Below are 25,865 nucleotides of genomic sequence, written 5' to 3'. Positions count from 1 at the left end.
AGACTTCAGTAGTTGTGGTGCACGAACTTAGTTGCTCCGAGACATGTAGGGACCCTCTCAGACCAGGGATCAAACCCATGTCCTCTCCATCGCTAGGCAGATTCTTAACCACTAGACCACCAGGGAGGTCCCCCTTACATGGCCTTGCAACGCAAGAAGGCAGGATGTGGGGGAGGGAGGGGGAAGGGAGGGGCAGAGAAAGGGGACAGAAGGGGGAGGGGAGAAGGCAGGTAGCCCCCTCTGTGCCCGTCATCTCACGTGACCTTCCCCACAGCCCTGGGAAGCGAGAAGGGAAATACAGTTGGGGCGCCTTCACGACAGTTTGGCTTTAACACACTCACAGTAGGGATGAGGTCCTCTGCCTCCAGGAGCAAGTGTTCTGAACATGGGGTGCAGCTGAGGGTGCAGGCCAAACATGCACCCTGTCATCACTCGCTTAGAGCAGTTCCATCAGCATCACCCGGGAGCTTTGAAACACACTGAGGCTTGGTCCCCGTCCCAAGATTCTCAGGTCATCGCCCTGGGGGTTTAGGCTGAGCATCAGGGTATGTGGGCAGATGTGACTTGTGATTTTACAAGATCTTTCTGGAGGATGAGTTGAGGAGGGTAGGGCATGAATGGGACTAGCTAGGCGACCAAGGAGGAGGCGATCACAGGGGCCCAGACGAGAGGTGATGGGACTGGGGTCAGGGTGGGGGCCATGGAAGATAACGGAGGAAGGGGGGTCAGGAGCCTGATATGGAGGGAGAGCAAACAGGCCGTGCTGGTGTGAGTCTGTGCACGCTCACGTGTGTTTCTCTAAAGGCGATCGTTTCAGAAGCTGAAGCAGAGAACATCGTCCTAACTGGGACAATTTTATGGAAACTGAAGGTAGCAGATCCTGGCCTTGTGGATCAGAGCCCCACAGGCTGTGGTCTCCAGCTCATTACTCATTCCCAAGGCAGCAGCCAGCTTCTCGTTCCCCAGGCCCCCCAGTGGAAGAGGGGGCCTCTAACTTCTGTCTGGAAATGGAGCAGCTCACCAAAGGGGAGGTCAGGAGTGACAGGAAAGTCACAGGCTACAAACCTAGCTCAGCTGGCCCACTGCAGGGTCGTCCCATGGATGCTGTAACCAATGACCACAAAACATCACTAGAGGTCAGAAGCCGACAGTCAGATCCGCAGGGCTAAAGTCGAGGTGTTGGCAGGGCTGATTTCTTCTGCAGTCGTTCTTGTTCAGTTGCTAAGTTGTGTCTGACTCTTTGCTAAGTCTTCTGCTGATTCTCCCTGGTGGCTCAGTGGTGAAGAATCTGCCTGCAGTGCAAGAGCCCTGAGTTCAATCCCTGGGTCAGGAAGACCCCCTGGAGGAGGGCATGGCAACCCAGTCCAGCATTCCTGCCTGGAGAATCCCATGGACAGAGGAGCCTGGCGGGCTACAGTCCTTGTCTCAAAGCATCAGATAGGACTGAGCGACTAATGCTTCTGCTAAGTCGTATCCAACTCTGCTTCTGCAGGCTCCTTGCCTTTTTCAGCGTCTAGTAGCTGCCTGCATTCCTTGGCTTGTGGTGCCTCCTTCCATCTTCAAAGTGTATCACTCCAATCTCTGCTTCCATCCCCACATCATCCTCTCCTCATCTGTAGTCAGATCTCTCTCTGCCTCCCTCTGTAAGAACACTTGTGATTATATTTAGGGTCCACTTAGATGATCTAGGATAATCTCTCCACTTCACTGTCCTTAATCACTTCATCAAAGTCCCTTTTGCCATGGAAGGTCACATTCCCAGGTTCTAGGGCTTAGGACCTGGATATCTTTGAGGACTACCATATTCAGCCTATGATATCCTTGGCTCCTGGGCAAAGAGATGCAGAAATACAGCCCCTGGATGTGGCTTTAATCTGTGTGATTTTGTCTGGGATCTAACCGGCATGGATGAATGGCTTTGTGAAGGACATTCTATCAGAGAATATGAGTAAACCTTCAGCCTTTATTCCAGGCTTTGAGATGAAGGGAAGTCTCTTCAAGGTAGAGATGAAAGAGGTTCAAGAGAAAGCTCTGGGTTTGGGGATGCAAAGGATGAACTGGAGGGAGGGGGTCGGGGACAGAATGGAGAAAGGAATCTGACAGACAGAATCTAAGCGTCTGCTGAAAAGCCTTGTCTCGCCCTGATCCGTGTCTGGGGAACAGAAAAATCTCACTTCTCTCCCAGCTTCGAGAAGATGAAGTGTGCACAAATCACCCACAGGAGCGAAATGAAAAGGTTACACCGGGAATTGTCGATATGATAAATCCCTGTGGTCTCACAGCCTCTCTAAACGTTTTGATAGCAGAATGTGATGGATCATGAATCAGAGTAGGCCCATCTTAAACACCTGATACCGCCTTATTTATGTATGTATGTGACACGTAAAACCAGAATTGATTCCTTTTTCTTTCTGTCTCAGGGATATTTTTTTTTCCTCTTTCAGAAATGCATCACTCTTTCCCCGGCCCTGGTTTTCTGTGTTCGTGGGTGTGTGTGCCTATATGTGGAGGTGGCTGTTAGGATTCTTTCTACCCAGAAAAAGGATCATCTGTCTTGAAGATGATGATAGTACCAGGAATTAACTGCAAAACTAATGAAGCCACTTTGTTTCAAAATATGTCTGAATCTTGTTGCCTTCTTTGTTTTTTGTTGTTGTTTTGTTTTGTTTTTTTAACAAGATTATTGCTCCAAGAAAGAGGGAGTAAAGATGGTACAATGTGAGAGATTTGCCATATGAAACCCAGGCAGACACAGGGACTATTTCCCAATTGTCCTGGCTTGGATCTACAGTCATAAGCTACTTCAAGCCCCTCCATGGGATCAAATTAAACTTGCTTTGTCATATGCTTTCTTCAACACTAATTTCTGCTTTATGATTCGTTACAGTCGTAAGTGTTGTATGGAGCCTCATTTCCCATCCAAGTCTGGTCTAATTCCAAAGCTAGTGGACTTACCCACTCTGCTTAACTGGTGTCTTTAGGACCAGCTCAGCTCAAAACACCTTGATCCTACCATGGCTTTGAGGACAGATAGCCACCCAGCAGAACCCATCACCCCAACACAACCACCTCTGGGAGAAACTTCACCTACCTGCCCAGTCAGAAAGGCCATGAGATTCAGGGTCCTCTCACCACACTCACATCCTGTCGCTTCCCAAAGCTAGTGGTTGGCCTTGCCTTGGGGCCGGCTCAGGTCACCTCTAAGAGCCTCTCAACCCCAGTGCCGTGTGACACTTGTCGATTCTGGTTTTTCTCCTTTAGCTTCTCTTGCTAGAAGCAAAGAATGGCATTTGGGTGCAAAGTCTTTATTTATAAGCCATCAAGACAGTGCTTCATTTTAACTTTAAAAAACTGTAATGCTGTAGTTTTGTTTTTTAATCCAGTCTATAAAAGGTACTCCTTAGGATTAAAGTATCTCTCTAGACTCACAGGTGACTTTTCCTTCCCCCTGTTTGGAGATGTTTGGAGCTCTCATCTCATGTTCATCTACCCCTGAATGGTCCCAGGTAGGGAAAAGTAAAACATTTTACCATTTACAAAACCATATATTGGCAAGTGAAAAGTTGTACTTTTCAATAAAACTTTTAAAGTTCTTTCCAAAAGAAGTATTTTGAGGGAGAATATGATTTTTAAATTAGAATAGTTTGAAAATTACTTTGCAGAGAACATCGAATGCTGTGGTTAGTCGGCGAGTCTTTGCCTCAGTTTTCACTGATATTTGTTATTGTGTTGAGGTTATCCATGCTTGATATGAAGATCTCAGCTTACATGTCCTCTCCTCAAAGAGGCTTTCCCTGAATATCTAATTGAACGTAGGTCTTGGGAATTCCCTGGTGGCACAGGTTAGGACTCCACACCCTCACTGCCAAAGGCCAGGGTTCAATCCCTGATCAGGGAACTAAAATCCCACAAGCTGCATGGATCGAACAGCCAAAAAAAGAAAAAAAGGGAAAGAATGAAAGTAGGTCTTAAATCACTGTCACATCATTTCTAAGAGCTTTTTGTAGAGTACTTGGGCTTAGTCACTCAGTTTGACTCTTTGTGACCCCATGGACTGTAGCCCACCAGTCTCCTATATCCATGGAGATTCTCCAGGCAAGAATACTGGAGTGGGTGGCCATGCCCTCTTCCAGGGGATCTTCCCAATCCAGGCAATTTACCACTATCTGTAAGTTCTTTGTTTTCTGATTTCCCCTCCCTAGATCATGGGCACCTTGAAAGCAGGAATCTTATGTCTTCCTTCCTTCCTATCAAAGCAGTATCTGGCATAGAGCAGGCACTCAAGGAGGAATGAATGAACGAATGCTTGAGCTGTGTTTTCTTTTCTGAGGTCCCATGTTTCTGCTTTCAAAAAATCAGTCTTCTGCTGTATTTCCCTTTTAAAATATTGTAGGAAGGAATGGGGCACTGAGGTAGGATTGGGTGGCAGAAAGCGCCTCTCACAACCAGCTCTGAATACTCCCAGGGAGGTCTGAAGGTAAGGATGACATGGTCAGATTCAGGTTTAGAAACATGACATTCAATCATGGCATCAATTGTGACGTAGGCAACAGCAAGAAATCTGTTTCCAAAAATAAATATTGACGTTCGGGATGTGGTACGATTAGCAAGGATTCAAGGTTAGCACTATGTGAATGTCACTCCCACTAACATCCTGAGATTCTTTCTCAAGGGAAGGCAAATGGTGTGGCAAGAATGAGAGCCCCCATGACAAGAATGAGAGCATGTTGCAAACGGGCACGCCACCCAGCATGTCAGCCATGGCAGGGAAGGCTAAGGATTGCTGTTTTATTTTTGTTTTAATCTTTATTGAATTCATTACAATATTGCTTTTGTTTTATGTTTTGGCTTTTTGGCCACAAGGCATATGGTGTCTTAGCTCCCTCACCAAGGATCAAACCCATATCCCCTGTGTTGGAAGGCAAAGTCTTAACCACTGGACTGCCAGGGAAGTCCCAGCATTGCTGTCTTAGAAAGAGTGGGGACTTACCCTGGTGGTCCAGTGGTTAAGAATTCACCTTGCAGTGTAGCGGACATGGGTTTGATCCCTGTTCAGAGAAGTAAGATCCTGCACGCTGCAGAGGAACTAAACCCACACACCTCAACTACTGAACCCACACGCCGTAATGAAAGATCCCACATAACACAACTAAGAGCCAACACAGCCAAATAAATATTTTTTTAAAAAAAAGAAAGAAATGGTGGCAGTGAGGAGGTTGGCCTGAAACTGCATCTGTTGGGACCTTTTCAGTTATAGGTGCCAGATAAAGTCCCATCAGAGTGGCGTCAGCAAACTGGCTTGTGGGAAGGTCCCTGCGTGCATCAGATCCAGGCATGGCAGCATGCAGAGGGATGCAATCATGACTCTGCATCTCAACTCAGCTGGTTCCGACCAGCTCCACTTGGGTCATGAGCCCACCCCTTAATCACTCACTCTCGCTGAAGAACGTGATGCAGTGAGTGGTCAGGACCAAGTCACATGCCCACCGTTGGAGGATCCACAGGGGCCAAGAGTGGGTGGGAGCCTTTCTCTAGAAAGAAGTGGACTGCCACGGTCAGCGGAGTAAGGAAGGCATGCCGGACAGCCAGGCACTGCCTGGCACAATCAGGTGAAGCCAAGGTCAGACCATGATGTAGGGAGTCATTGCAGCTGCAGGGAGAAGCCAGGAGGAGGACTCTTCCTGGAGCAGAGGAATGAAGGATGGGAAGCCATTAAGGAAGCAGAGTTGGGAGGGCCTGGTGCGTGATCAGCCATGGGGTGGGAAGGGGAGTAGAGGTGCAAAAGGAATCTGGGTTTCTAACTCGAATGACTGAGATCATGATGCATTTATTTGGAATGAGGAGTGTTACAAAAAGATCAAATTGGGAGACTGGTGAGGAGCTTGGTGCTAGATGAGTTCAATCCTGAAGCACCCATGAGACTCCAGGTGATGATCAGAGATGCATAGAATCCACACTTGGAAGAGGTTCTAAGACCATTCAGTCCAGCCTCTGCCAAATTTCCCCTTCAGATCCACCTTCCAAATGGGGATAACTGAGCAGTCTGTTTCCAACCGAATGGGACTGGGTCATCCACTTTTTTGAATTCATGTATTATTTTTCTTGGTTTTCATGAATCATCTTAGCTTGTTTAAAAAATCAAGTTTCAGTGGACAGTGGCTGGTTACAAGTCTGGGTTTTCATCCTTGCTGTCAGCCAGAGGTGGGGAAGGGAGGTCTGAGGCTCCGCAGCGAGGAGAGGGGCTAGAAAGGCTGGGTTCCTAGATGTCTGTCTGCAAGGGTGAGTGTGGAGCTCTGGGATGGATGAGATCACACCAAAGAGGATGGAGAGGAGAGGGATGAGGAGGAGCCCAGGGCATGGAGGTGACAGTGGAAAATGGAAAAAGCAGCAAAGCAGGAGCTGCTGGGAGGAGATCCAAGGGCACCACCCAGGAGAGCCAAAGGGAGGCAATGTGAGGAAGGCGGTTTGCCCCACAGAGTCAGTGATGTGGGATATATTTGGTGTTTTAAAAGAAAAGCATTGACAGAGCAAGGAGGACGGAATGTGCAGAGGTGAGGGATGAACAGGGCAGTAACAGGAGGGATAAGCTGCAGTCATCTCAAACTTCCTTTGAGACTTTTTTTTGATAGTTACATGATATTAACAACAGGTACCTTCCCTGAGTCGCAAGCTCAGAGCTCATCATATTGGAGACACAGAGGCAAACACTGTGCACAGACTTTGTTGTTGTTATTCAGTCACTCAGTCGTGTCTGACTCTCTCTGACCTCATGGACTGCAGCACACCAGGCTTCCCTGTCCTTCACTATTTGCGGGAGTTTGCTCAAACTCATGTCCATTGAGTCGGTGATGCCATCAAACCATCTCATCCTGTATTTCTTTCTTCTCCCCCGACTGCTCACTCTCACTGGGTACCCTCATCACCCTTCGACATGGGTACCATTTTCATCCCCAGATTAGATAGAAAGGCTGAGGCTTCAGAGGAATGGTGTGACTTGTCCAGACCCACACACCAATCAGTGGTGGCCCCAGACCCAGAAAGCCAGTCTCTTGCACTGGGGAGTCTCTCTGCCCCAGGAAGCAAGAGTTAGCATAATACTGGGTAGGTGATGGTGGAATTGAGCACCTTTGAGAACTTTGCTGTTGCTTACCACATTTGTCTTGCTTTGTCTACTTTTTTAGGGAAATGGCAAGCTGAAGTGATCATAACCCAAAGGGAGGGGATCCAGTGAAGGGAGATAAGAGTGGAGGGTGCCAATGAGTGCTAGGCTGGAGTCCCTGGGGAGCAGACGGCAGGCCTGGGGGTCAGCTGGAGGTGTTACCTTATAACAGGGAGACCCGCTACCCACTCTGAGGTAGAGAGAAGAGAGATGAGTGTGGAGATGGGGAAGAAAGTGATCATGATCTTCTCGGCAAGATAGAAAGCAAAATCTTCTCACACAGGCAAAGTTGGGAGAACTAAAAAGACTGCACAGTTGCCATAGAAATTTCTATCTGCGTGAACAAAAGATGAGTAAAGAGATGATGCAGCAGCATGACTCAGGTGAGGTGAACTGGTGTAAACACACAACCCCTGGCACGGGGGTTGGCAGCTGAGAGGAGCTGTAGGGGAAAGAATGCCCTGAGGGGGCAACCGAGGGAGGGGCAGGGGCAGAAGGGTACCTGTGAACCTCACTCTGCCAAGTCCCTCACCACTGATGGAAGCGATTAAAGCTAGCTCACTGGCTAAAGTCACCCTTCTAGGTACCCAGACAGAGTCAGCGTTAAAGGGTCTCTTTCAGTCCAATCTGCGGTGGAGGTGGAAGTTCACCCATTTCACAGTTGCAGAACTGAGGTTGGCCAAGGGAAATGAGCGTGCTGCAGTTGGCATTATCCAGGCCGCCTGTGGGTTTGGGGCCTTGGGCGGTGGGCATCCCGGCTGTGGCCAGAGCAGGGCAGACTCCTATGAGTAAGTGGCAGAACCAGGATTCAAATCAGAAGCCTGGTTCCAGCCCGTGGCCCCTTCCCCTCACCTAGTGAAGAGCCGAGGGAGTCTGAGCTTGGAAATTCATTGCTTTGAGTAACAAGTAAAGTCTGGGCCCCAGGCTCACACGGGGCTGATAATGGATCTGGCTTCTTTGTCTCTGAAGACTCACTCCCCCGCCTCGAGTCCCCACTCCTACCACTGCTAGTAGGACACCAGCCTCCTCTCAGCATCACCCAAAGACATGGTGACGCTCATGTCACGATTTTGTCTACAGCCTTACCGCCCTGAACACACTGGGTCTCCTCTCTAATGTCACTGTTTCATTTCAGGAGCTTCATTTCATCCATGGAAATATTTTGGCTGCAGGAGACCTTGCAGGCCCTTCTTCCTATAAGACAGTGTCTCAGTGTAGCGAGTTGAGAAAGACATTACAATTCAATCAAAAATCTTACTCCTTTGAACACCCCCAGTGGGGAAGATCCACTCGAAACTTGTGAGAAACCTCATTTATAGACTCAGTGTCAGGAAATATAATAACTAACCATTAGCAGCTGTGTGTTACTGGGACCCAGCAATGAGTGCAGAGCCAAGGGTGATCTGGGCTCCACCCTCCTCAGCCAGCAAGCTAACCTCTCTGAGCCTCAGTTTCCTCATCTGTGAAATGGAGAGCATTACTGTCTATTGATGTTGTGGGAATAATGAAGATTTTACATGTAAATGGCATCTTGTTACTACGTTATCCACCTACACTTAACCAGATCAGCAAACCCTTCTTTAAAAAAAAAAAAGAGAGAAACTGAACAATAAAAGTTAAGCACAAACACAGCTAATGGGAAGTAGCTCCTTAAAACTCACCTCTCCAGCCACGACTCTGCTACTGCCCACGCTGTTGATTCTAAGGATGTCTTACACTCCATTATCCAGTGCCAGCATCCTTTTCTCTTCCAGCATCATTACTTTCTACAATTCTTCCCCTATTTTTGTGTTGTCCTCCAAACTGTCATTTCCCAGGGGAGCTTGCTAATTCATGCTAGTCCAGCACAGAACACAGCAAGGAACATTTCCCATCTTCACAGTGCAGGGTTGGCTTGGGCCCAACCACTTCTGAATCAGGAGAGGCCACTGATGCCATCAAACCTGGCTGATTGCTAGAAATGCAGATTCTTGGGCCTTCTCCTGGATGCTTGAGTTTAATAAGTCTGGACTGGGGCTCTGGACAAAGCACCCCAGATGGTATCTGATGGTTAGGGAGCCACCCCATAGGCCCACACCCAGAATTCAAGTTTAGATTTAAAGTTAAGCTGGGGAGAAATCAGTAAAGGTCAAGAATTAACCTAGGGTCACCAGTGACATTTCAAAAGCCTCTCCCGTTTAACAGATGAGACAAATGGAGGCAAGGATGGAGACAGATGAGGAGGGAGCTGGGAGCTTAGAGCAAAACCCAAGATCCCAGCATCCCATTCCTTTCTCCACCCACGCGCCCCCACCCCCCACCACCATCACCACCACAACATACATTCCCATCAGATTTCCTTCTCCTGGGGTGCGGTGCTGCAAGGAGAGTGTTGTGACTTTAAGACATAAAGGAACAATCACACACACAGACACAAAAGATTTACCCTTGATGAACTGCAGTGGAAGCTGCTAACAGCTCTGTCAGAAGACCCAGCAAAGCTAAAAGCATCCTTCTGGGCTTTGATGTCCTGACAAGATGCTTCCTTTGAAAGCTCAGAGACAGTCCTGTAATTTCCTCTGACAGCCCTGGTGAAAGTTCTGAAATAAGAAGTGGCGTCCTGCCAGAGCCCGAAGGTGTGATTCCTTGAGAGCGGCACGTGTGTCCTCCCTGAAAGGCCCAGGCTCCTCCACTCACCTCGGGCTGGAGACCTCTGTGGCCTGACTCTTCACCTGCCCCAGTGCCTCCCCTAGGGAGCTCAAGGCCTGGACATTTCCCTCATCTGACGGCTAGGCTGCATGCCAGCCACCTTGCAAAGAGTTTCCAGGGACTGATCTGACAGTATGACCCATTTTTCCTCCCCTGAGGGCCCCAGGTCACTCATAGGGAAAGGTCAGGAAATACTAATTCCCTGTGTCTGGAAATGAGCAGGGTGATGGGGAGGAGGGAGACCGAGGGGGTGCCAGTGGGAAGGTGCTCACCTGGAGAGGCTGACAGAGCCTTCTGCTCCAGGTTCCACACATGCAGTGTCAGCCTTACCTGGGAGCTTGTTAGCAAGGCAGAGTGTCAGTCCCGCCCCAGACTTCCTGAATCTGTATTTTAACAAGATCTCCAGGTGATTTGTCTGCACGCAAAGAGCTGTATCCCAACTCTGCTGCTCTAGGCTGTGTGATTATGGCCACTCCCCTTAACCTCTCTGAGCTTCAGTGTCTACACAGGGTTCCAGAGAAATGAAACACACAGCACTCGGCTCATACTAAGCCTTCAGTGAATGTTCACCATCATTGTTATCGAGAAAATGATTAAGGGAGAATCCATTGTGCCATATTTAAACCCAAATCATCCAGCCACTCCTTGGTGGAGAAGGAAGTCCAAAATGAGTGGGAGAAAGTCCGGACAGAAAGTAAGGAGCCCTCAACATCTACGTAAGGAACAAGCTTAAAGGCTGGAGGAAGGGGTGTCTCTTAGCAGACTTTACTCTGACTATTGAACTTGGGCTAGTAAAGATGATGCCTGATGCTTAGCCTGGGGGTTCTTACCCTCATTAATGTGCCTACCCTCATTAATGTTTCCCTGCCATCCCCACCCCTCAAACTTATCTCCCAGCCCCTGCTGCTTCCATGATCCTGCCTAAAAGGCCTCACCACTCCTTCACCAGCAGAATGAAACCCCGCCTGTTCAGCATGGCATTCAATGGCAGCATGCCATTCACAATTTTGCCGAAGCTGACTTATCAGGTGCCTCGAGGCTGCCATCACACCTGCCCTTTAGTTTCAGTCCTTTTCATTCCTCTGATGTTTCCTTCTTCTGACTGCATCCTCTGCTTGGGAGTACTGTGTTCCTCTGATCAGAATCATTACCCTTCTCTGTGCCTGGCAGGATCCAACTCTGCCTTTGGAGCCCTGCCTCAGATTCCCAAGGCAACAGAAATAAAAGAAAAACTAAACAAATGGGACCTAATCAAACTTGTAAGTTTTTGCACAGCAGAAGAAACTATAAAATGAAAAGATACCTGCAGAATGGGAGAAAACATTTCCAAGTGATGCCACCAGCAAAGGCTTAATTTCCAAAATATACGAACAACTCATACAACTAAATATCAAGAAAACAAAACTAACCAAAACATGGGAAGAAAACCTATATAGACATTTCTTCAAAAAAGACATACAGATGGACATCAGGCACATGAAAAGATGTTCAACATCATTAATTAGAAATGCAAATCAAAACTACAATGAGATATCACTTCACACCGGCCAGAATCATTAAAAAGTATACAGACAACAAATATTGGAGAGGGTATAAAAAAACAGGAACCTTCCTATACTAGTGCAGCCACTGTGGAAAGTGTGGTGATTCCTCACAAAGCTAAAAATATAGTTCCCATATAATCCAGCAACCCCACTCCTGGGCGTATAGCTGAAGAAAACTATGAAAAGATATATGCACCCCAGTGTTCATAGCAGCACTATTTATAATACCAAGACTTGGAAACAATGTAAATGTCCACCAACAGATGAATAAAGATGTGGTGCCTATATACATTGGATTTCTACCCAGCCAAACAAAAAAAGAATGAAATAATGCCATTTGCAGCAACATGGACAGACCTAGAGATTGTCATACTGAGTGATGTAAGTCAAAAGAGAAAGACAAATACCCTATGATATCACTTATATGTGAAATCTAAAATATGACACAAATGAACTTATCTATGAGACAAAAACATAATCAGGGACATAGAGAACAGACTGGTTTGTGCCAAGGGAGAGGGGGTTAAGGGAGGAGTGAATTAGGAGTATTGGATTAGCAGATGCAAATTATAATATAGAATGGATAACAGCAAGGTCTTACTGTATCACACAGGGATATACAATATAGCACAGAACTATATTCAATATCCTGTGACAAACCATAATGGAAAAGAATGTGAAAAAGAATGTATGTGTGTGTATATATATATATATATATATATATGTGTGTGTGTGTGTGTATATGTATATATATATATGTAAAGTAGCATTGTAAATCAACTATACTCCAACAAAGTAAAATTTAAAAATCTCAGACCTCCCCACTCCCCGCCGCCCCCATCTTCGCTGCCTGACTTTTCTCCATCATGCTTTTCAGCGTCAGCTTCTGCCCGCTCATTTCATGAACGTGAGCTCCTCAAGAGCAGAGACTCCTGTCTGCTCGCTCCTGCATCCTCGGCACCCACAGTGCCTGACGTAGGCTCTTGGGCAGGATGCGACGACTGCATACATAAGTCATTGTGTGCCATCGAGGGGTGTTCAGACGGCCCTGCCCTGCTAAGTTGGGAAGAGCTGAATTATTCCCCATCCCCAGATTCATATGTTGGAATCCAAACCTTCAGAATGTGGCTATGTTTGGAGATAGGTTTTTTAAAGGGGAGTGTGTGTGTGTGTTCAGTCATGTCTGATTCTTTGCAACCCCATGGACTGTAGCCCAGCAGGCTCACTTAAGTCACCTTAAATGAAGTCCGCAGTGGGGGCCATAGTCCAATCTGACTGGTGTCTTCATAAGAAGAGGAGATTAGGAGACAGGTGCACGTGGAAGGGAGACCGTGGGAGGGGACAGCGAGAAGCGGGCCATCTGCAACCAAGGGGAGAGGCTTCAGAAGACAGTAACTCTGCAGACACCTTGGTCCTGGACTTCCAGCCTCCAGAACCAAGAGAAATCAACTTCTGTGGTTTAAGCCCTACTATCTGTGTAATTTGTCATGGCAGCCTGAGCTGACTACTACACCAGCTGTGAACTCCTTGAGGACAAGAACCCATGGTTTCTTCATCATTGTATGCTCCATATCCACAAGGTTCTAGTCCAAACCCATACTCAGTTAACAGGGCTCTAATCAAATTGCACTCCCCTCGCAACAGAAAGATGATGATGGAAGAAGCTCTGAGCGGTGAAGGGAGAGCCCTGCATAGACAGCCAGAAGCGAGTTCTCCGTAACTGTCTACACAGGCCGGCCATTTTCCTTACATCTTATCTATTTCAAGGTGGTGTCGTCTCTCACTTGCTGTTGGGTTTCCTTGTGGGGTGTGATAAATGCCACGGTGGAGAAAAGGAAAATCCAGTCAATGGCAAAAACAGACAGAGGAGGCAGGAGTCTGTCCTCGGTGGTAGGGCTCCCCTTCCATGTAACAGGCATGTGTGATGCTCTTAGCAGTCATGTGAGGGGTGGGATTCAAGACAGAAAGAGGCACGATGGAGAAGTCCCAGAGGAAGGCCACTTCTCACCTCTCCTCTCCTTCTGGGCTCCAGGATCTTAAGATGTTTTGATCTGCTTGGGTCACCCCTCCAAGGGCAGCAGTTGCCTCTGAGGCTCCCCCTGCCAACCCCGGGGACCACTCAGTGCTGCTTTGGAGTCTTTGCAGGTTGGTATACAACTCGCCTGTGCCCAGTTCAGATCCGCTGGGAAGCTGGTCCAGAGCAAGGCCCGTGGCATGGAGCCAGTCTGTTGTCATACTCAGCACCCACCACAGAAGGGACTGTGTTGGAGTTTTGATGTGCATTTTAAATACGCATGCTAAGCAGAAATTTTGGTTCATTTGACTTGTTAATTCTTCTCTTATGATGCTCACACGGAAGACAGTACTTCTGACACCTCTGGTTAACAAATGTGTGAGCCACCTCCCACCCCCACCCCCACCCCCGCCAAGTAATTCTCTGTGACATCAGTTGGTGTCCTATAATTTAACTCAGTTCTGACACTGTCTACCTGGAGATAATGCCAGGTTCTACAGGGTGAGGATTCAGTCCTCCAGGACTTCCCTGCCCAACTTTAGATGCCAGTCGGAAGTCCAGGTTGTCCCCTGTGCTTCTGATGACTCTATCAACTGGAAGTTTCCATGACCTCCTTCTTTAATTAATTTTAATGAATTAATTTGCTAGAGCAGTTCAGGAAAACAGTTTACTTACTAGATTACTGGTTTGTTTTATATATATATATATATATATAAATACAACTTAGGAACAGCCAGATGGAAGAGAGACACAGAGCAGGGAATGTGGGAAGGGGCTCAAACTTCCATGTTCCTCCCAGCATCACTCCTCTGGCGCCTCCATATGTTCATCAACCCAGAAAACGCCACAATCTTGTACTTTTAGGATTGTTATAAAGGCTTCATCAAGTAGGTATGACCAATCACTAACTCAGCTTCCAGACTCTGTCCAGAGAATGTGAGTTGGACCAAAAGTTCTATGCTTCTGATCATGGCTTTGTCTTTTGGGTGACCAGCTCCCATCCAGCAGTCCATCAAGAGTCACCTCATTAGAACAAAAGACATTCCTATGGCCCAGGAAATTCCAAGGAATTTAGGAACTCTGAGCAGGAAGCAAACACTTTTAAGTATATATTTTTTGTTGTCTCACATTTTATCTACCCAAGTCTCAAAGATGTCATCTTATGTTTTCTCTGGAAGTCTCATGGTTCTAGCACTGTATTTAGGTCTCTGATCTATTGTTAACTCATTTTTTGCATATACTGTGAGGTAGGAGTTGAATTCTTTTCTTTTTCATATGGATATTCAGTTATGCTCTCAGCATTTAAAAAAAAAAGACTTTCTCCTATGGAACTGACTTGTTCAAAAATTAACTGACCATAAATGTGGATTTTTTTTATGTCCTATTCTGCTGTATTCACCTAATAGTTTATTCTTGTATCAAAACCATACTGAATTGATTACTGTTGCTTAATAGGAAGTCTTGAAATTAGTTTATAGCCCCCAACTTTGTTCTTTTTCAGTACCAAAAGGCACTTCTAGGTACCTTTTTGTTCTTTTTTTTGTTCTTTTTCAGTACCAAAAGGTTCTTCTAGGTACCTTGAATTGTCATATGTTTTACAGTCAACTCATCAGTTTCTTCAAAACTGCTCTTGGAATTTAGGATTGTGAGCTATAGATAAATTTACAGAGAGCGGATACCTTAATAACATCAAATTGTCCAATCCATGAACACTGCATGTCTTTACATTTATTTAGATCTTTAATTTCCCTCCCTGATGGCTCAGCTGGTAAAGAATCTGCCTGCAACACGGGAGACCTAGGTTCAATCCCGAGGTTGGGAAGATCCCCTTAAGAAGAAAACAGCTTCCCAATCCAGTATTCTGGCCTGGAGAATTCCATGAACTGTATAGCCCATGAGGTTGCAAAGAGTCAGACATGACTGAGCGACTTTCACTTTTAACTTCTCTCAGCAGTCTTTTTTTTTTTCCCCCACATTTTAAAAATTACTTTATTTTAATTGGAGAATAACTACAGTATTGTGATGGTTTTGCCATACATCAACATGAATCGGCCACAGGTATATATGTGTTCCCCATCTTCCTGAACACCCCCCCACCTCCCTCTGCACACTACATTTTAAAGATCCTTGAAAGACAGTTTGAGAGATTTGCTCTTTGGGCATTGTGGAATTCTTTTCTTTTTTAAATTAATTTATTTATTTTAATTGGAAGCTAATTACTTTACAGTATTGTAGTGGTTTTTGCCATACATTGACCTGAATCAGCCATGGATGTACATGTGTCCCCCATCCTGAACCCCCTTCCCACCTCCATCCCCATCCCATCCCTCAGGGTCATCCCAGTGCACCAGCCCTGAGCACCCTGTCTCATGCATCAAACCTGGACTGGCGATCTGTTTCACATATGATAATATACATGTTTCAGTGCTATTCTCTCAAATTATCCCACCCATGATACATATCTCTAACCAGGGACTCATATACAGAATCTATAAGGAATCCTACTAATCAATAATAAAAAGACAAGTAACGCAACTTTAAAAACGGGCCAAAGACTTGAAAAGACATTGCACAAAAGAAGACAGATGAATAGTCACTGACATGAAAAATGCTTAATATCAATATTCATTAGGAAATTAAAATTAAAACCACAATGAGATACATTTCATAGCAACTAGAGTGTTTTTGTTTTGTTTTTTTTTTTTCATGACAGCAAAAGGGCCCTAGGAATCTTTTTTGGAGAGAGGGGAAATATTCTAAAATGAGAGTGGTGATGGTTGTACAACCTTACAAATTTACCCCCAAAAATCATTGAACCATACCATCACAATAGGTGGATTTTAGGATATGTAAATTGTTCCTTATTAAGCTCATACATTACTGATGAAAGTGTTAGCCGTATATTACAATTTAAAGACACAAGCTGGGCTTTGCTGGCAGTCCAGCAGTTGAGATTCTGCCTTCCAATGCAGGGAGCACAGGTTTAATCCCTGCTCGAGGAACTGAGGTCCCACATGTTGCGAGGTGCAGCCAAAAATTTTTTAAAAGACACAAGCATGTGGAGAAATTGTAAACAAATGCTGCAGAATGATTAACATAAAATTCAGGATAGTTTTCACCCCTAGGAGGGAAGAGAGGGGGATGGGAAGTGATACAGGCAAAGAAGGAACTTCAAAGGTATTTGTAATCTTTTTTCCCTATATTGGGTGATGATACACAGTGTTCATTGTATCAACAGTTTTTATAGCTCACATGTAGTCTATAGATTGTTATTTTGTTTCTGTCCTGTAGTTAATAACTACTACTCCAAATGGATAAAATAAAGCGTAAAAGAAACTAAAGGCAGACCTGATAAGAACACTTGATACAATAACACACTATCCAGTGGGGAGTAAGACACAACCCAACCTGAGAGACTTGATAACAGCACAGAAGGCAGAGTTGGAAGACGGTCCCCAGAGATGAAAGCCCGTGGGCATTCACACAGACTCATAAGGCAAACCGATGGGCATGGCGGACCAGATAGTGAGGAAGAGGATAACAGGTTGGCGGAAGGTTGTAACTTCTCCACTTTGGGCTCACAAGGGGTCGGGGGAACACAGCACCCCATCTGTCCTAAAAAAATAAATACGCATGCATGCCTGCACGCATTCATTCTTTTTTGCTAACTTAGGCCAGTGCACACCTGAACCTGAAAACCTGGCCAGAAATACGCAGCCCTCATGCTGGCGAGTGGCTGGCCTCATGGCACTAGTCCTGACCTCTCACTGGTGGCTCACAGACTTTCAGAAAGACAGACGCCAACTCTCTACCGCTCTGCAGACACTCTCCCCCTTGTTGTGCCCAGATTACTCTTCCAAGGGCAGTGGTTCTTGCAGCTCCACGGGGAGAACCCTGGGAGAGGAATGCTTCAAAGACTCACTGTTTTATGAGCCCTCCCCACCCCTCTCTTTCCTTTCTTCATCTTTCCTTCTTTTTAATCTGCTGTGGTTTGGATCCCTGGTTGCCAAATACATTTTAGAAGATATCGTCTATTTTGAACCACAGTTTTTAGAACATCAAAAAGCTTTTAGGATATTTCACCACTATTTGGCTCATTTCTTGGCCTCACTTGTCAACAGATTTAAATAATTCTAGATATGAGGAGTTTCTGTGAAAAAAAAGTCTCTTCTCTCCCCTGAACATATTTCTGCCTCATTTCTTTGTTTTGCAGCAGAAAAGTCTCCTTTTGCTCCCTCTCTTTTAAAATTCATAATTCAAAGACCCAAGCCTCTTGGCTAGTGGGTGCAAATTTGGCCACATTCTGCTGTATCAGTGATACCCCCTGCAGAACTGGGTACCTCCTTTCCCATAAAGATTTCCTCCATCACATAAACCCTGGTGTACACTCAACATACCTTCACACATGCATAGACACATGGGCATGCACACAAACACATGCAACATGCATGCACCTACTTGCAAGTGCAGGCATGCTTGTGTGCACACATACTCATTACTGAGCATCCATGAGAGATCTTCCCATACTTCATGCATCTGCATCAGTAGCAGTTCCCACGGGTAGCCATCCTGCAGTTACTTTAACATTCAACCAATCTTTATGGAAAGCATACTACAGACTGAGTATAGGTCTAGGCTCCAGGGAGACCACAGTGACGAGTTCCTGCCTTTGTGGAGCTTATATTCTAGAACAGCACCGCCCAGTAGAAGGTGCCTCAATAAGGGCAATGTCCCACACTGCTTAATACAATAGCCACCAGCCAGGTGTTGTTACTGAGCACTTGACATATGGCTGGTACAAATGAAAACCGGAGTTTAAATTTTATTTAATTTTAATATAAATTTAAAGAGCCACATGTGGCCAATAGCTGCTATATTAGGAGAAAATGGATAGACACTCTCTCCTGCCTCTTCCTCTTTACTTATTTATATAAGTAAATTTTGAATATTAAAAAGTACTATCTTAAAATCTCCTTCTGCATGACTCTCATCAAAAAGAACACAAATAACAAATGTTGGCAAGGATGTGAAGAAAAGGGAACCCTCATACACTGTTGGTGGGAATGTTAATTGATATAGCCACTGTTGAAAATAGTATGGATGTTTCTCAAAAACTAAAAATAGAACTACCATTTGACCCAGCAATTCCACTTCTGAGTATATTTCTTTAAAAAAGCAAAACACTAATTTGAAAAGATACATGCACCCCAATGTTCGTAGCAGCATTATTTCCAGTAGCCAAGATATAGAAGCAACAGATGAATGGATAAAGAAGATGTGCTGTACACACACACACAATGGAATATTACTCACCCATAAAAATAATGAAATTTTGCCATTTGCAGCACCATGGATGGACTTGGAGGGTATTATGCTAAAGTGAAATAAGTCAGAGAGAGAAAGACAAACACTGTATAATATCAATTATATGTGGAATCTAAAATATACAACAAATCAGTGAAAATACCAAAGAAGAAGTAGACTCACAGAGAACAAATTAGTAGTTACCAGTGGGAGAGGGAAGGTAGAGAGGCAAGATAGGAAGGAGTAAGAGATTAGGGGGTACAAACTATTAAGCATAAAATAAGCTACAAGGATATATTGTACAGTGTAGGATATAGCTATAATAACTATAAATGAAGCATAACCTTTAATAATTGTGAATCACTGTGTTGTACACCTGTAATTTATATAATATTATACAGCAACTATACTTCAATTAAAAAGAACTTTGCAGGTTAAAAAAAACATTTAAGCCCTTTTCAGTACCAAAATGAATTTCGAACCATAAATAAAGCCCATCAAGAAGCTGAAAAAAATTCCTCTGCTGCTCCAGAGAGGAAGGAAGCAGGAGGCCCGTGGGAGGTTTCCAGCCGGGAGATGGACGTGGCTTACGCAAGGCAGGGAGAGGTGGAAGTGGTCTGATACTGGTTTATTTTGAAGACAGTCAGCAGGATTGCTGGTGGATTAATTTGGGGTTGGGGTGAAGAGCATTTTGGCCCAAGTGTGCCATGATAGAGCCATTGGTGGAGATGAAGAACTTGAGAAAGAGGGAACCCATGTTTGAAGGGGAAAATCAAGAACCTGATTTTCCAGGGATGTCCCTGGTGGTCCAGTGGCTAAGACTCAGCACTCCCAATGCAGGGGGGCCTGGGTTCCATCCCTAGTCAGGGAACTAGATCCCACATGCCTCAACTAAAGGTCAGCGTGCCGCAACTAAGTCTTGGCACAGCCAAATAATTAAATTAATTTTAAAATAAGAGTCTGATGTTCAGCTGAACATGTCAGTTTGGGTGTCATCAGCAAAAAGACACTTCCTCCCTGCCCTGCTGTACCCATGACCTGTCCTCCCCAGTGCCTTGAGGGACCCATACCTACTGCTGAGGAAATTGTCCAGCAGGAAAATGCCTGAGAGTGGGCAGGGTTCTGGGTTCACTGGGGGTGGGGCGGCGGGGTCCCCCCTCCCGGGTCCTGCTCAGGTTTGTCACCTGACCCCCTAAGCAGATAAGTGGGCCCCCACACCCTAGAGGGTTACTCTTGAAAGTAAGTCCATTAATTCTACCTTGAGACCTCTTTTCAGTGGGACTTGAACCCACGCCAGCAAGAGGGACAGAAGGGGATATGCCATCTGCATCCCTTCTCCCTGGATGTCGGCTATCCCTGTTTGAGAACAAGTCTCCCCACTCTAGTAGACGCATGATGAAAGGCTGTCCTCTACAGAAGTCCATGCATTCAGACATTCAGCATGGTCCAGCCCATCACTTCCCCTGTTGGGGTTCTATTAACATATCCTACCTCCTTATAAGCAAAGTGTTCTTGTTCAGTCAGTAAGTCATGTCCGACTCTCTTCCACCCCATGGAGCCACCGCCAGGCTCCTCCATCCATGGGATTCTCCAGGCAAGAATACTGTAGTGGGTTGCCATTTCCTTCTCCAGGGAATCTTCCCGACCCAGCGACCAAATCCTCATCTCCTACATGGGCAGGTGCATTCTTTACCACTAAGCCACCTGGGAAGCCCCAGATTGTTCCTGCACTCCTAAATTAATATTTGTTTAATGAAATTCCAATCAACATTCTAACAGAATTTTATTTTGCAGATGATTCTGATTTATGAGAACTGATTTACATTAATAGGTGATCAGAAAAAACCAGAATTGTTTGACAAAAGAATGATAAAGAGGAACTCTACCTGATACTAAAACATGCTCTAATCTATGGGGAAAAAAATTTAAGTGACGCATAAGTGGAAGCCTCAATAGCTAGATAAGAGATATAGAGCAGATATAATCGGGAAACATCCTATAAAAATTTAATGTATGACCAGGGTGGTTTCACAAGTTAGAAAAAAATAACACTATACATGCTACTAAGATAATTGATAACTTTCTAGAAAAATGGTTAGAATTGTATGTCACAGCTTATCCCAAGATCAATTCAAGTCCAGATGAGTTAAATATAAAAAATAAAGCCAAAACACTCCAAGAAAACATAGAATAATAGGTCTCAGCTATCAAAGCAGGGAACCACTTTCTAAAATCACTATGAGAAAGATGGATAAATTTGCCAGCTAAAAATTAAAAATTCTCTACCTGTAAAACATGAAAAATAACCATAAGCAAAACTAAATGACAGACTGGGAAAATTTGCAACAACACAGAAAAGTACTAATATTTTTAATATGGAGGTAACACTTGTAAATTAATAATAAAACCACTGGGCATCACAGTACAAAAATGGCATAAATCCACAATTCACAAAATACAAATGGCAAGTGAATCTTTGAAAACTGTTCATCCTGATTAGCAATCAAGAGAAGCACCAAAGCATATTAAAACAGTTTTCCCATATCTAATTGGCAGGGCTTTTCATGGTAATATTTCATGTAATCTCAGTGGTGAGTCAGGCACTCATTCACTGCCGGGGAAAGGCCAAGAGGAGCAAAAACTTGGCCATAAGAGCCAAGAGAATTTAAAATGTTGACATCCTTGGACCCACTGCTTTTATTTCTAAGCATTCATCCAAAGGTTGTTATCAGAAGTAAGGACTAAGCATGTTGACTGCAATTTCGTCAAGAAGAGTCAGAAATTAGGAATAGAAGTCCAAAGGCAAATACATCGTGTGTGGTGTATCCCTAAAATGTAATTTCATGTTTTAATCCTTCTTTTACTCAATGTTTGTGAAAATGGGAAATGTTCAAGAGAAATGAAGGAACTGTGATATCTGGGATGATGTTTTTCTTTATTATACTTTGATGCATTTTCTGTAATGATATTCCTTTTATGATAACAAACAAAAACATTCATATCCATTTTCTAATGCCTGTATACATGCCACTTTCCAGCCCCAGATAAGCATCTTGTTTCTGATGTCCCATCCATAAAAGTGACTTGCAAACCCAGCCAGCACTTCACCAGCAGGGTTCCCTCCGCCACCCCCACCACTTCATAATATCACAGCACCCTTGTTGCTTTTCTGCATCCCTTGGTCTCTAAACATGAATGAGTGCCCTGCATCCTCATTTGTTTGTTTTGGGCTTGTTCCCACTGTCCTTCTCAGAGAACGGAAGAGAAGAAGAAAGCGATCCTTCATTTTTATGTGCACCTGCTTTTACGCCATCTGTGCTTACCTGGGTGTTTGCTTTGGGTGCCGGTCGGGATGGGTCACAGGAGCAACTTGGAAAGTATCGCTAGTTTCTTCTGTCTTTTTTTTTTTTTTTTTCTTTTTTTTTTCCTTCTGTCTTTTTGAGGAAACTGACACTGTCTTTGTTTTTGTCCCATAGGTATGATGCTGCCTCTTGCGTTCTGCCGTTGGAACAGTTAGTTTTCTGTGCTGAAAGCATTTCGGGAAACTCAAGCACTAGACTTCAGCGTTCAAGGGAAGCCAAAGCCATTGGAGGGGGCAATAAAGCCAAAAACCTTTTATCTGAGTAGTTCCAAAAATTTCACTGCCCCTTCCCCATCCGCCCCCATCCGCCCCCATCCCCCAAATAAGCCATTGCACACAGACAGGCAACATGGCAAGCAAACGAAAATCCACCACCCCGTGCATGGTTCGGACATCACAAGTGGTAGAACAGGATGTGCCCGAGGAAGCAGACAGGGCCAAAGAGAAGGGAATTGGCATGCCACAGCCTGAATCAGCCAAGGACACTTGGGCCGCGGAACCTGAAAACTCTTCCAAAGAAAATGAAGTGATAGAGGTGAAATCTACAGGGGAAAACCAATCCAAAAAGCTCCAAGGTGGTTACGAATGCAAATACTGCCCCTACTCCACACAGAACCTGAACGAGTTCACGGAGCACGTTGACATGCAACACCCCAACGTGATCCTCAACCCCCTCTACGTGTGTGCCGAATGTAACTTCACAACCAAAAAATACGACTCCTTGTCTGACCACAACTCCAAGTTCCATCCCGGGGAGACCAACTTCAAGCTGAAGCTCATCAAGCGCAATAATCAGACCGTCTTGGAGCAGTCCATAGACACCACCAACCACATCGTGTCCATCACCACCAGTGGCCCCGGAAGTGGGGACGGTGACCCCGGGATCTCAGTGAGTAAAACCCCCATCATGAAGCCAGGGAAACCGAAAGCTGATGCCAAGAAGGTGCCCAAGAAGCCGGAGGAGGCCACCCCCGAGAACCACGTGGAAGGGACCGCCCGCCTGGTGACGGATGCCGCTGAGATCCTCTCGAGACTCGGGAGCGTGGAGCTCCTTCAGGACTCGCTAGGACACGTCATGCCTTCTGTCCAGCTTCCACCAAATATCAACCTTGTCCCCAAGGTCCCCGTCCCACTGAACACTACCAAATACAATTCTGCCCTGGATACCAACGCCACCATGATCAACTCCTTCAACAAGTTCCCCTACCCAACCCAGGCAGAGCTGTCCTGGCTGACGGCGGCTTCCAAACACCCAGAGGAGCACATCAGAGTCTGGTTTGCCACCCAGCGCTTAAAGCATGGCATCAGCTGGTCCCCGGAGGAGGTGGAGGAGGCCCGGAAGAAGATGTTCAACGGCACCATCCAGTCCGTCCCCCCGACGATCACCGTGCTGCCTGCTCAGTTGGCCCCCACGAAGATGTCACAGCCCATCCTCCAGACGGCTCTCCCATGCCAGATCCTCGGCCAGACCAGCCTGGTGCTGACTCAGGTGACCAGCGGGCCAGCGACCGTCTCCTGCTCCCCCATCACGCTCGCTGTGGCTGGAGTGACCAACCATGGCCAGAAGAGACCTCTAGTGACTCCCCAGGCTGCCCCCGAGCCCAAGCGCCCCCACGTCGCTCAAGTGCCAGAGCCCCCACCCAAGGCGGCCAACCCCTCGCTGACCCCGGCCAGCGATCGCAAGAAGACCAAGGAGCAGATAGCGCACCTGAAGGCGAGTTTCCTGCAGAGCCAGTTCCCTGACGACGCTGAGGTCTACCGGCTCATCGAGGTGACCGGCCTTGCCAGGAGCGAGATCAAGAAGTGGTTCAGTGACCACCGGTACCGGTGTCAACGGGGCATCGTCCACATCACCAGCGAATCCCTCGCCAAAGACCAGCTGGCCCTCGCCGCCTCCCGCCACGGCCGCACGTACCACGCGTACCCAGACTTCGCCCCACAGAAGTTCAAAGAGAAAACCCAAGGTCAGGTGAAGATCCTGGAAGACAGCTTTCTGAAAAGCTCTTTCCCAACCCAAGCAGAACTGGACAGGCTGCGGGTGGAGACGAAGCTGAGCCGGAGAGAGATCGACTCCTGGTTCTCGGAGAGGCGCAAGCTTCGGGACAGCATGGAGCAGGCCGTCCTGGATTCCATGGGGTCCGGCAAGAAAGGGCCAGACGCGGCGGCCCCCAACGGTGCCCTGTCCCGCCTTGACCAGCTCTCCGGTGCCCAGCTGGCCAGCTCTCTGCCCAGCCCCTCACCAGCGATTACAAAAAGTCAAGAGCAGGTTCATCTCCTGAGGAGCACGTTTGCCCGAACCCAGTGGCCAACCCCACAGGAGTATGACCAGCTGGCAGCCAAGACCGGCCTGGTGCGAACTGAAATCGTGCGCTGGTTCAAGGAGAACAGATGCTTGCTCAAAACTGGAACCTTGAAATGGCTAGAGCAGTACCAGCCGCAGCACGTGGCAGACGATCACGGCTACGATGCCCCATCGAGGAAAGTGGTCAAGACCGTCATCACCGAGAACCCGAAGAACGGGAGTGAGGGGGGTCATCAGTACTACAAGGACCCCAAAAAGCTCTGTGACGAGGACCTGGAGAAGCCAGGACCCAGAGGGAAGGCAGGTGGCGAGCAGACGAAAGACAGTTTGCCGGCAAAGCCCTCGGAGGCCATGTCGGACCGGTCGGAAGGCAACAGCCGGGACGGCCAGGCCAGCGACGAGAATGAGGAGTCGGGCGTCGTGGATTGGGTGGAGGTGACGGTCGGAGAGGAGGACGCCGCCTCCGACAGGTCGGACAGCTGGAGTCAGACGGCGGCAGAAGGCACGGGGGAGCTGGCCGACTCGGACTCGGATAGCGGCCCAGCGGAAGCCGGCCAGGCCTAGACAGGTAATGCCACCTGTTCCCGGGGAGCCAGGGAGGGAGGCTGGGCTTCTTTCTGTCCATTGCCTGTGTTGATAGTTATCGGGTACAGGGCTGTTGATGCAGATGATGTGTTCGCCTTTCAAGCTCTTTTAAAACAAAGGAAGAAAACCAGGGGCTGGCAGATTTACATCCTTATTTGCGAGGCGGTGCCCAGGTGGCACTAGTGGTGAAGAACCTGCCTGCTAATGCAGGAGACATAAGAGATGTGGCTTTGATCTCTAGGTCAGGAAGATCCCCTGGAGGAGGGCATGGCAACTCACTCCAATATTCTTGCCTGGAGCATCCCATGGACAGAGGAGCCTGGCAGGCTGCAGTCCATAGGGTCGTGCAGAGTCAGACACAACTGAAGTGACTTAGCACACACAGGCACGCTGGTTGGCAGAAACATCACTGCCTGTGGCCTTTGGGCGTCTGTCCATTCTAAAGTCTGGTAACAAGGTTAACACAACACAAGGCCTGTTTTGTGTTTGCTGCTATAAGAAACAAACATGAAAGGATATGTCTTTTCCTCTTCCTTTTGGGTTTTTTTTAAGAGTTAAGTGTCCAAGTTTACTGAATAAAAACGTGGGATTGTTTTCTCTAACCTGGAAGGTTTTGAAAGCCCCTGGTGTTTGTGTTGTGGTGGCTAAAGGCAGGGGCCCCCGAGTATGTCTGATTAAGTAACCCTGCTTGTTGCTGGGCTGATGGGGTCCCCAGAACCCCTTCAAATCTGGACGAGACTGGTATAAATTAGGTCTGTGGAGCCACAGAAGCCTGGGAAGGGAGGTTACCATGGTTACTAATGGCCATGTCATCCACATAATGGGACGTGCCACCGAGCCCTTGGTGTGTGCGCTTCACCAGAGGTCTGTGCAAATCAGAGCCTGCAGTAAGTTTAGAAAAGGGGCGA

At 46.6% G+C, this 25,865-nt stretch overlaps 1 protein-coding gene across 2 annotated transcripts in view; it reads left to right on the top strand.

The window, feature by feature from the left end:
* Window positions 1-25,865, top strand: part of ZHX2 (zinc fingers and homeoboxes 2) — a 177,294-nt gene that overhangs the window by 135,254 nt on the left and 16,175 nt on the right. The window contains exons 3-4 of one of the 2 annotated variants that reach the window (XM_043879111.1): window positions 13,424-13,536; window positions 22,186-24,940. In XM_043879111.1, coding sequence (XP_043735046.1) covers window positions 22,420-24,936 — 2,517 coding nt within the window. In that variant the 5' untranslated portion in view covers window positions 13,424-13,536; window positions 22,186-22,419 and the 3' untranslated portion in view covers window positions 24,937-24,940. The remainder of the gene's footprint in view (window positions 1-13,423; window positions 13,537-22,185; window positions 24,941-25,865) is intronic. The other variant, XM_043879110.1, reaches the window with a different exon arrangement.

The sequence above is a fragment of the Cervus elaphus genome, chromosome 21 (genome assembly GCF_910594005.1).
Source record: "Cervus elaphus chromosome 21, mCerEla1.1, whole genome shotgun sequence".
In the NCBI taxonomy this organism is placed as follows: Eukaryota; Metazoa; Chordata; class Mammalia; order Artiodactyla; family Cervidae; genus Cervus; species Cervus elaphus.
Note: the sequence above shows the minus strand (reverse complement) of the source record. Positions and strands in the feature narration are given on the sequence as shown.